Consider the following 13,071-nt stretch of genomic DNA (forward strand, 5'->3'; position numbering starts at 1 on the left):
CAACTGGTCTATTGTGTGACGTCATTCTCCATTTAACAGACTAAGTAACAGACTCTCAGCCATGTTAAATGTTATTTCGTTTTACCACGGTAAGGCAATTTTTTTCGATTTAACATGAGTTTTTCCATTTAACACGCTTTAACATGTTAAACCAAAGATCATGAATACCCCTAGTAAACGGAAGTCCACCAGAGACATTGCGAACGATTCACTATCGACCAAAATGGCCTCGCGATCGTCTTGTTGGCCACCCATGTTATATCTCATTAGATTAATTAAATAATGAAGATGAAAACTGTATCGCTAGAACCCATGAATGGTCAGAACTTCAGTAATTCGCAAGAAAGTACTGTTTTTTTTTTTTGTTTTTTTTAACAAAGGCTATGTAAGGAGGTGATTTGTTCAAAATCGCTCAACCACCAGATTTTTTCACGATTAAGGGTATCAACTTTATACAATTAGAGTAGAACACAGTGGGCTCCTGAACCGACAGGGTTGGCTCACGTCTACAGTAAGAAATAAATAATTATTTATGTTACAGGAGTTAGTAGCACAGCGCCTTATTTATTGAGCTACCCCCGCTTCATAAATTAAATAATAAATATAATTATTTATTAGATTTAATTCAACTTGGTAAAGCTTTAATTATCAATATAACTTAATTATTTAAAAGTTTTACGACACTGATGAGAAGAACCACTGGCATAACGATTTAATTTTATAAGTTAATTCTTTAAAAAGAGAACAAGTTTGTGAAATTTTATTATTGTTAGAATATGTTTAATTATTGAATCTATTTAAACATTTATCAATTACAGTTTAATTTTTTTTTTAAATTTAAATATGATATAATCTATAAAAAATTATTGACTTAAAGGAAAATAAATATATTGACAATCTTCGGTAGCAATGATAACATTGTTATTTGATTGAAACTTTGAGATTATCTAATCTCCTGTGCGCTGGCAATATGAGAGCTTTTCTTGGCAACACACTGAACCAAGATAAAATTATCATTGAGAATAGTGGTGCAAAATCTTTTACTAGTTAATTGCTTTTAAATAAAAAATATTTAAATATAATCACTATAATAATAAATATATCATTTCATTTTTCAATGGTAATCATTATAATGACAAGAGTAAAGCTTTGGTTTCATTCAGGAAAAAGGAATATTCACAAATATTGTTTACTTTTAGAAGAAGTTATTTAAATGCGATATCCTGCCAGAGGAATTATATAGACAAGTAAGAGCAAAAGTGGTGTAAGTTACTATGTTTGCATAACAATTAATTTTATTTTTAAAAAAAAGTTAGTTACTTAATGATTTGATTCACATCAAATTCACTTAATTTGTTTCATATACTTGTGAATGATTATTTAAAAAAAAAGAGAAAATCGTTATTCCTATCCAAAAACTTTGTAGAACTTCCCCTTAAATGTTGAATAAATATTCGGGATTGGACTTAAAAAACTTTTTCACTCAATAGCACATATGATCATAATATATTTCGTACCAAAACTTAAGAAAAAATATTAATACACAAAGTAGAAAAAAAAGATTAAAATCTATTGTAAAAACTTTGAAATATATCGGGAATATTTTTTAACAAAATTATTATTTGTATTTTTAAAAATTTGAATAAGGTTGTTTTTTTGTTAAAAAAAAAAGGTAAACAAGATAAGACAGGTATACTAACGTATTCTTATTATACTTTATAAAAAATTATACTGTATAAAAAATACGTTTGTAATTTTTTACCTTGGTTGGTACTAAATATTGTGAATATTTATTGGTAATTTATGAGCATTTTATATTTATCATGTGTTGCACCTATGCACTTAGTTGCTTTATTACTATCCTAAGTTATTTGGGTCACGGGGTCTATTTTTATAGTGACGTTTAAAAGACTCGATTTAAATTTACATGGTGATACACCGTTCAATTTAGCAAGAAACATTAAGCAGAATTTATATTAAATTATAATTTAAATAAACACTAAGAACAATAAACACATTCTAATTCACAGATATCTTCAAATGCACTGAAATTGTTATAATGCCAGCACTTCCTTGGGGTCTTTCCATTCCTCTTCTGGATAGAACAAATAGTTCTAGGTTCCTGAACTCCCTACTTTACGTTGCTCCATCATATATCGGTCTCTTATTTTTCCCTCTTTTTTTTATTTCATTATGGGAGAGTAAAAGTTAAGGAGTAGGTGTAAGAAGTTGAGGAGTACGCGTTTGAGTAAGCGAATAATACATGTAATAATAATATTCTTTATTTATACTGCGACAAATCCCTTTTCAATAACAATAAGTAGAAACGGGCTTTAGTGCCTTAGAATGAAATATAAACATTTAAAAAATAAATATAAAAAAATATGATACGGAATTCTCAATAATAAATTTTAAAAAAAACTATAATTAACATATATGTATATGTAGTTGACCGTAAAAATTGATATATAAGAATCTTCTTATATATCAATTTTTACGGTCAACTATATATATAAGAAGATCTAAATATATAAGACCATCTGGTCGGGGTTGCGGTCAAAAGTTTACAACTATTTTGTTTCTCTTTTGCCCGCAACCCTGACCATCTTCTTGTATATAATAGTTAATTATATTATGTGTGTATGTAAACCTGACAAATATTATGTATATAAGTATAACGTTTACATGAAGATTATAGATATAGTTAGTGAATTTATTTTGAGAAATCTATATCTCAAATACTATTCGACGTACAGCTGTCTATTAGCACTCAAATTAAAGCTAGTTTAATGTACTATAAAGTAATTTATTACGTTTATCTTTGTAGGAGCAGGACTCTTTATGATATTTGACAAAATAGATTCACAAAACGTTAAATTCTAGTCGTTCGGGTAAAATGTTTGATTTTTGAATTTTTCTTGAAGTTTTCATAATATTCGAATATGAATATAAATTTCGCACATGAAAATTTGTCCGAACAACTATAAATCAATTTATTTTAGCAAATATCATGAAACCTACTACTCCTACGAAGACAAACGTCAGAAAAGTATATATAATCACGTACCATATAGGCCATTAAACTAGATTTAATTTGAGTGCTAATAGACATTTGTACGTCGAATAGTTTTTGAGATATAGATTTCTGAAAATAAATTCATTTTAAAGACATACAGTTTCTGATGAAATATTTTTTTTTTTTTAACGTTTTGAAACAGCCGTCTTCTTTTATTCTTCCTACCTATACTTGGCAGATTCATCAATTTAGACGAGTAATTATACATAGTTTTCATTAAAGTAATAAAAACTTGGGGTGAAATAACTGCCTTTTTTCTCTTCCTGGGCTCTTGTACTACGACATATAATTAGGAGCTCTAGAATAATATTTTCAGTTTTTGGCAATTTAGTATTATAGGAATTTATGCTTAAAAAAAAAAAAAATGTCAAGTACACTTTTAGTCAGCAAGAGTATAAGCCAATTTATTTTTAATTATTATATATTCTAGTGTAAAATATATTTTTTATTTAACTAAATTTAAAATATAACATATATATTAATTTAATGTTCGAGACAGGTTTTATTTATAAATTGTATCCATACAGTCTCAACAGTTTTTATTGATTATTTCACAACTACGTTCCGGCCAATTTGGCGATGCTCAAAGACATCTTAATTGTAATAAGCCACATAAGTCATTAAAAAGATTGCAGGTTATTCTGCCTTTGATATATTTAAAAGCCAATAACCTAAATTCTTGTGTAATATTTCACTTTATATAATAATTTTTATTTGTAATTTCAATTAAATTATTACTAACACTGATGGATTTAATTATTTATGTGGATGTGAGAGTTGCCAGATTAACCGAAATATTGGAGTGAAGTAATCAATTTATTGTAATTGTTAAATTATAACGAAATTATCGTTTGAATGTTAATAGGTGTATACTAATACAAACGTTATTTGTTCGTTGAAGAATTGAATTACTTTTGTTTTCACGATTAAAACAAAAAACAAAGTATGTTATACAACCTGGAATCAAGGTCCATGTGCTCTCTACAGGAAAATAATAACCTCAGTTGTTTTGGATCACGATATTTTGTATTATTTATAAAAATCGTTGTTTTTAATAATTATTATTTTTTTAAAACTTGATTATTTAAAAAAAAAAGCAGAAAAATTATTTGTTTTCTTTTTAAGAAAAACACAACAAACCCTTACTACTTCTTATCTCTTTATTTTATCTTCTAGACAGCGTTTCAATCTTAAAGATTGGATAAGATAAGAGACGGAAGTTAAAACAAAAGATAAGAAGTAGTGAGGATTTTTATTTTTCTGTTTGAAATAAAACAAATATGTACGAAATATTTTAAACCTTGGCCGCAAATTAAATAATAAAGATTAATCAAAAATAAAATAAGGAATAACCAGATTTGAAGCCTTGTTACCAGAGAATTTATTTAGTGTGTCGAAATTATGGTTCTTAAATATATTTTTTCCTATCAGCTACTACAGGGTTTGATGAAAATGTATAGGATTATTTTTGATAGAAGAGCTTTATAAAATATTATTTCATATCAGTAAAAAAAAAAAATTAATTACAGAAATTGACTTAAATTATCAAAAAAAATTTCTGATATGGTATTTGCAAAACATAAAGAAATTACTTACAAATGAAAATAGAGGAAGTAACTTTAATGAATTTTCCATAGAGTTAGTTGATAAAGGTTGTATTTAAAATATAACCTTTAATTATACTAACATTGATATTAATTTCACATATTATCGGTATCATATAAGAAACAAAAAACGTAGAAGAGTATAAAAAAATATATAATTTATTGCTGCTCTAAATGCTTATGGTATTTATAATTTTTGTTTAAATAAATAAATTTTATCCTATATTAGTCTCAAAACATATTATATTCCTTTATAAGTGTGACGTTTCGGCCAGTTTGGCCATGATCAAGGACAATTATAATACAAATTTTAAAGCTACATCATTTAAAAAACAACTTTATGCACGCTATTCTGCCCATTTCATTTATATCAGTCCACAAATTAACCTACGACAAATATTGCTGTGATAAATTATTACAGGTTGACTGTTATAAAAAGTTTTAAATTTTAATCTAATGTGACCAATTGACTAATTATAGTATTTTGTGTACTGATATAAATGACCTGGGCAGAATAGCCTACATAAAGTTGTTTTTTAAACGACATAGTTCTAGAATTGTATTAAGTTTGTCCTTGAGCGAATTGGCCGAAACGTCTTATAAAGGAATAAAATATGTTTTGAGACTAAAATAGGATAAAATTTAAACAATATTAACCAGGCTCAAGAAAGTGTAAAGATTATAAATTTATAATTATTGTTCAATCGCACCATATTTAACAGAAAACTATCAAATTTGCAACATATATATGGTATTGTACCTTAAGTATTCCTCTCGCAAGTTAATGTGATTAAGAAGTTCTATATTTCATTTTTTTATTTAACTTTAAATAAAATAGCATTTAACTGTAATCCATTTTCCTCTGTCCAGTTACTTTATGGCGTGGTTCACTTCTACTGCGGTCCAATAGTATCAACCACAACAACGCATTAAGAATTTAAATTGATGCAGAAAACTCTAGACTGCTATGGCGACTATTCTTGTTACGAAAAACATTTGAACAGCGGCCACAAAGGTGGGAAAGGACAGCATCTGTCGTACTGGGATTTGGCACTAAAGAAGAATTCGTGACCTTGCGTTGCGTAGCGTGTCTCGCCAGACCCTTCCGCGGTACCAGCAAATTAATGATGCTTAAATAATTATTATTATGATTAACCAACCATTTATACATTTGTACTGTTTTTATTGTAGTTATAAAAAATATCATAAAATGGCAAAGGCAAAGCAGCCTTCATAACTGGTTGTTTCACATCAATGATGTTAAATGATTTTTTAAAAAAACTTGTACCATTACAACTCATTAAAGGTCTTGGGTTCAACATCTTGTTAGGGAGTAATACAGAACTAAGGTTGTGCAAAGAGGTGCTTTTGTTAGTATCACACTCAACGTTGCACACAACACACTTATTCTAAAGATTCGTATTTTAGGGTTTCGAGAAGAAAATAACGTAAATCAACTTTTTTCCTTACAATTTAACAAAAAGAAAACGATACAGGGTTTCATGAACGCGAACGGAAGAGATCGGGCGATCCCGGACTTCAATTTTTTTCTTTACTTATTTTAAATTTTTTTTTAATATTTTATATTTATCCATTGTTTATTATTGTCAACAATGAGAACTGATTATAGGTTTCAATTAATCAAAATTAAAAAGATACTTATAAACTTCATCATCTAAGCCCTATTTCAATTATGACAGTACTTATTTGGTAATTAAGCTTAAATAAAATCATTAGAGCTGCTTTTCAGAAAATCCTAAAAAAAAAAGTGTAAAATCGATTCTTTAATGCGGTGCTTCCGATTGATCTATTTTAACGAAAATTTAGTTATATCATTCCAGTCATATACATGCATTAAATATTGTGAATTTTCCTTTTTGAGTTAAGCTGTTCACACAGGACATTTTCTGATACACAGTTATTTGGTCTCAGGTAACCTCAAAACCATTGTACTTCCGTCGAAAAATCAAATTAGATTTTTTGTATGGTCACAATATTTCCACTTAGCTATATACTCCATATAGTGGTAAGTGAAAGTAAAAATTGTATAACTTTATTTCCGAGTTGACAAAATCATCGACGTTTAGGCCTTCTTCCTAGTAAAATTAAGAACAATGAATAAAACACAATTTGTATTATTTAAATAATCATTTTATATTTTACAAGTTTAATCATATTAAAAAATACTACTATCTATACTTTTATAGTATTTAAGTATTTTTTTGCAGTTGTTAGCTAAAAATCTTTTTCCTCTGATTTTTACTGAAACGAAGTGGAATGAATAAAAATTATAATTTTCCGCTCACTTTATTTATGTAATAATTATAATCAGTTTTAACCACCCCTTGGGCATCCCTTTCCTCCTATAATAGAATACGTTACTTTATCAGTTTTATATTTTTATCAAAATTACCATCTTATGATTAATAAGTTTTTCATCTTGTTTTTTCTAGGAGCCGTGTGAAATCCTTTTGACTGACATCAAGGCCGAAGAGCTCGATGACACTCCCCGGATCATTCCATGCGAAGTTTCCATCCACGAAATCGAAGAGGATTTCTCGCCGAAACCTAAGCGGATGAAGACGACAAACGAAGATTCCAACATCGGCCAAGCATTCCAGTTCATGAAGACTTTGACGGATATGGTCTCGAATCGTGACGAATACACCGTTTACGGAGAACACTTGGCCAACAGGTTGAGGAACTGCGGTAGGAGTAAGCTGGAGGTGGCTATAGCCCAGCACTGCATCGACGAGGTCTGCTTCAAACTCACCATGGGTGGCTATTTTCAAGAATCTCTATCGGGTATTAATTCATTCCAGATGACGCCATTGTCCAAACAGAACCATTCTTTTTCTGACGCTTGATGCAAAGAATTAAGGAAGAAGGTTCGGTGGAACTATGAAGGACTTTAGTATCTTTGAAGAAACTTTTAGTTCCACCATTCAACGGAAAACACCCAATCGTATTCCTGATATCTTGTAATGTCTGGCGTGAATATGGTAATAAGATGTCGCGCATGCGCTCATAGTTGATTGTACTACCAACTATCAAGCAAATGCTGATAGTACGAAAGTACTGTTTCGGAGTTTACACTTGTTCAAACTTGGGTTGCACTACAAGATCCCAAAATTTTAAGTACTTTTATTTGACAATTTCGGAGGTTTCATGTTGATCATATTCCTATAAAAGACAAAGGTATGATAAATAATGTGATTGAGGTAAGTAAATAGTTTTGAGAAAGTGTTGTAACTTATGTATTTAAGAATTTATAGTTCTACTTTAAATATTAATTTAGTATAATTTTTACTTTTTGTATTATACAATGGGCATTGATTGGATAGTTTTGATTTGATGTGATAAATAAAACAATTATTTTGTATTTAATTTATTTATTGATATTTACAACTGTAGAATAGCATGATACAGACATGTGGTAAATAAACCCATTCATAGAACTCCATTACCATTTCTAGAGAAGATCTTGAGGCCATTTTCTGTTCAGAGGCCTAGGAGGATTACAGTGATGAAGGAGACGCTAGGTTAAAAAAAAGTGGGTTTAAATGGAAAATTTAAATCATTTTCACAGTACATTAAAGTCTTATTATTTATTATCTTTTATTATTTAGACCCAATCTCTAGAAAGTATATTATGGCCTCATTGGTCATAAATAAAAAAAAGGAATATTTAAAGTTTAAGTTAAAATCTAGTTGCTCCTGGAAGCGTTCTGTACTTGAACTTTAAGGACTGATCATGCTCCCCGTTTTGACACGATTCATGCGGCAATGCTCAGGAATAGTATCCTTTATATTAGAGGTATTCATGATGTTGTGTATAATGTAAAACGTTTTATCATGTTAATTAATAATGTTACTGGTATAGGATTGTGAGCAACCCTATTTAAAATCATAAGAGATCCTAACGGATTTTCTGAGCAATTTGTTTTATAATCTTTACTTCCAAAACTTCATGTTAATGTTTATATCTAAGTTTTAATTAAAGTACTTTATTACAACATGCCTAAATTGAAGGGAAAGTGGAAGTTGTGAAAGTTCACAACTGAGTGTCTTGTTGATCTTCTAACTTGTAAGGGACAGAATCAAGATAAGCTAATGGAATCATATTCCTATGAATTCTAAATAGTAAAAACCTAAATTGGTACTCTACAAAACAAAAAAAGTAATACAAGTGGTTCACTCCCAATCAAAAAATCGTGAACAAACATTTCACAAGAATATGCCTAAATTGAAGGAAAAGTGGAAGTTGTGAAAGTTAACCACTGCGTGTCTTGTTGATCTTCTAACTTGTAAGGGACAGAATCAAGATGAGCTAATTGACAACTGTCATTACATTATTATTATTGTCATCACTAGGTTTATTAGTTTTAAGATCATCCAAAACAATAATTACACAATCAAAACACAAACTATGAGCAAGTAATATGTATTATACTACATTGCTTGTTCCCACGACAACAAACAAAATGGTGACAAGCTTAGCTGGTCTGTTGCGTGACGTCATTCTCCATTTAACAGATCTAGTAACAGACTCTCAACCATGTTATATGTTATATTGTTTTAACATGGTAAAAGAAGGAAATATTTCTGCATTTATTATGAGTTTTTTTCATTAAGCATGCTTTAACATGTTAAACTAAAGATCATGAATATCCCTTTGAAGAATCGCTGTTGAAGTACGTTAATAACTGCCTAGAGAGGGAATACTTTCTCAGAAGCTGAAAAATTGCTGACGTTAGGCTAAGCATCAACTATCTCTTTTAAACCTATGTGTTTACTACTCGTCTTAAGTGAAGTGTTTGATAGTTGGCTGGACACAAGCCTACGGCCAGTTGTCTTAGGAGGAAGCCTATGAAGGCAGGAGAACCGCAGTCTGCCCCTTGACTTTGGAGAGAGGGAGAGAAGTGCTACTTTTGTTCGACATATTCTCCGCCTACGACAGCCTTTTGTGGCCGAGCTCAAACTTATGCTTCAACGGTTACTGTAGTATGAGTATCAGACTTCCAGCAACTTACCTGGCCTATTGAGGAGCTACCTCTAGATCCGAACACTGAATATACTTCGTAGCTTCTAAGATGTTAAAGATGCTGCGGAAAGGGATGATCTGCAGGGCTCTGTTCTTGTTCCTGCACTGAATATCTGAAGAGATATTGGGAGTGCTGGAAGAGGAATGGTTCCTGTCACGGCGCATGTTGATAATTTGGCAGTATTTGTGGTAAGTTAGTATCAAACAGCCAAACCAGATGGAAGGATGAACATTGTCAGTTCCTGAACTTGATGGGAGGATGATGCCTGAAAAGAAGCAGAGAATGGACGTAGTCAAGATTCAGGCACATGAGGGATATGACTTGTAGGGCACATCCTATTACTCTTAATACACAAGGAGAAAGGATACATCCAACTCATTTTGTCACGTACATTGTCTTCTTACAATAGGATTGGAAGGAAATTCAACGTAACCCCAGACTATGACAACATGAAATGTAGGGTAATTAGGTCTTAATACTCTGTCATATAATAGGCGATTATCAAATTATTTAGTAGTTGTTACTTGATTTCCCTTCCACTCTTATTTACTCCAATGTCTAAAAACAAAAGATAAGATATAATACCCTCAGCTTCGTACCTCATGGGGTAAGATCTGGCGATTGGTTCCCTCCGTTTCCATATTCCTAATTCTTAAAGAATGACTAGAGACTGGCTCTTTTCAGGATTGTGGTAACGTGGTAACAGGAGGTAACCGAAAGAGAACCATCTGTTATGTCTTGTTGATCAATGTTGGTGTTGGATCCTGCTTTCCTGAAACACTAATCCTAGTTCTTTACTTATTTCTGCCTATATTTGTCCTAGCTACCTTCACTCACTGATAGCAATTGAACATCACTATGGTGGATCTTTTGTAAGATCTCTGTAACCACTATCGATGCTGTTATAAGTTCGTTGACATCACGGTACTTGTCTGCATTTCGATGTGCCATGACACTGCGAGTAAGATTTTTGAATAATTGTTAAGCTGCTTATTCAAGTGGATCAAATTGTTACTCAAATTTTTGATCATGCATCAGTGGTTGTATTTGTTGTGGAGTAGAGAAACAGGATAAAGTCAACTATGCTCAGAAAGACCAAAAGTTAGAAGATTCCAACTGCAAATCTTTAAGGTAAAGTGTAAAAATGTTCACGATTAGAGCAATAAATATAGAAGTATTACTAAGCTCGGAACCATATTCCTATGAAATCTAAATAGTAAAAACCTAAATTGGTACTCTACAAAACAAAAAAGTAATACAAGTGGTTCACTCCCATTCAAAAATCGTGAACAAACATTTCACAAGAATCTGCCATTACTTTACGCAATGTGCCAACTTTCTGCGTTGTATTTATTTCTATGTCTCAGTACTTCTCGCTGAGTCACGTCCCCTCACCTCACTAAGCTGCGTTTCAACTTTCGTCCGGGGTTACTACCAACTGTTTAAAGAAATTACTTTGTTTTAATACAGAATAATTCCTAAACGACTACCGCTCATAACGCTCGCTCAAGAATTAAACATGCTCTACAAGGGATCCTTTTGAGGAATCTATATGGTGTTCGACTATAATCCACAACGAAGTGTATTTGCCTCGAGAAAATTTTAAGCACCCTTACTCCTATATCTTTTAGTATATATCCTGTACCAAGGAACAAACTTAAGGGACAAAGAATCACTTCTTTTGATATAGATTTATTGGTAATATATTAAAAACAAAAACCTGTATTTTTCTAGGAAGTTACAATGTGAAAAAACATGAGATTTCATGGATTGAATTTATTTTTTTCGCATTCAAACGTTCTGGAAGAATGCAGAGGTACATTCTGAATCCATTCATATCAATAAACTAATTAAGAAAAAGTTATCTACATGTTTTCCTCCTGTCCAGCTTTCACGTCAAATCATTCGTGAAAATAATATCAAAGGGAAACTTAGCTGTAATCATGGGTTAAAGAAGCGAAATTATTTTTATTTTTTTCATAAAATAGATAAATATTCATAAATAATTCAATTATTGAAATAATTTTAATCCAGATAGTTAAGTCAAAATATTCTAGCGTATGCGCCGAAAACAGCTCTTGGCTCGGACAGAAAGTATTTATAACTTAGGATCAATTAGAGATACACTAAGGCGTTCATTTCTGTTTTGTAAACAAGATCGCACTTTGTAAACAAAAGATCTTTTCGATGCGTCGAATTATGTTTAATGTTTTTTTACTACTACAGAATAACATAAATGGTTTACTAGTTCCATCTTTTATGGATTACCCATTGACTTGTAACCTGGAATAATTAGGTAGGTACTTATGAGCCGTTGAATACAGTGGTGTATGTGAAAATATTACAAGAGCCCAAGAGGAGAAAAAAGGCAGTTATCTCACCACAATTTTTTATTATTTTAATGAAAACTATGTATAATTAATAGTCATAATTGATGAGTCTGCCAAGTATAGGTAGGGGGAATAAACAATGGAGGCTGTTTCAAAGCGATAAAATAAACTAATTTTTCATTCGGAGCTCTATATCTTAAAAAGTAGGAACAACACAAGAAAACCTAAATTTTGCTTTTTAAAAAGCTATATCTTGAGAACTATTGGACGTAAATGGCCCTAAAAGGGCATATTTCAGTAAATTTACTCTTCTTTAAATAATGTTCTCTTATATATTTTAGTATTGTTGGTAGATTTTAAGATATAGAGCTCCGAACGAAAAGTCACTGTTTTTTTAAGGTTTTGAAACAGCCGCCATTTTTTAATCCCCCTACCTATACTTGGCAGACTCATCAATTTTGACTAGTAATTATACATAGTTTTTAATTAAGTAATCAAAAATTGGGGTTAGATAATTCCCTTTTTTTTTTCTACTCTTGGGCTCTTGTACTAAAAATGGAGAATGGAGATATTCAACACTTAAGGGTTAGTTCTAAAAAAATTTTGGTAAAGAATAACTACCAGCAGTTAAAACAAGTCAGTAACAAGTACATTCATCTATTTAAAAGCATTTGATGTTAATACACTCATCCATTTTTTTATGATAGTGAAGTGTGATAACAGAATGACTTACAATGCTTCATATTTTTTTTTGTTTGTTTAACCAAGATGGGATTGGCTTTACACCGATATATTTTAGTACACAAACATTCTATATCAAGGATTAGAACCTATTTACATCGGTATTCATGAAACCAATACAATCTATCTTATGTACGTTCAAAATTCTTTTGGCTGCAAATGAGCAACATTTACGTCGAATGTGCTGGAAATATGATTTTTACAAATTTTGGAAATAAAGTTGTTTGACTCATGAAACATATGTAGAAATAGGAAATATAAAAAAATTACATTAT

General features: G+C 30.6%; 1 protein-coding gene and 1 long non-coding RNA gene across 2 annotated transcripts in view; one reads left to right on the forward strand and one right to left on the reverse strand.

Annotated features, from left to right (window-relative positions):
- The window catches only part of LOC106678734 (uncharacterized), a 14,798-nt gene extending 6,507 nt beyond the window's left edge, over positions 1–8,291 (forward strand). The window contains exon 2 of the mRNA XM_014417462.3: positions 7,134–8,291. Within this exon, the coding sequence (XP_014272948.1) occupies positions 7,134–7,547 (414 nt within the window). The 3' untranslated portion in view covers positions 7,548–8,291. The remainder of the gene's footprint in view (positions 1–7,133) is intronic.
- On the reverse strand, positions 8,081–13,057 carry LOC106678735 (uncharacterized). The gene is made up of 4 exons (XR_001342819.2): positions 12,789–13,057; positions 10,325–10,505; positions 9,714–9,990; positions 8,081–8,218 (listed from the first exon to the last, which is right to left on the reverse strand). It is a non-coding gene; the product is annotated as an uncharacterized lncRNA (long non-coding RNA).
- Between the last annotated feature and the right edge of the window lie 14 nt (positions 13,058–13,071).

The sequence above is a fragment of the Halyomorpha halys genome, unplaced genomic scaffold (genome assembly GCF_000696795.3).
Source record: "Halyomorpha halys isolate HHAL.00 unplaced genomic scaffold, Hhal_1.1 Scaffold157.1, whole genome shotgun sequence".
NCBI classification, from domain to species: domain Eukaryota; kingdom Metazoa; phylum Arthropoda; class Insecta; order Hemiptera; family Pentatomidae; genus Halyomorpha; species Halyomorpha halys.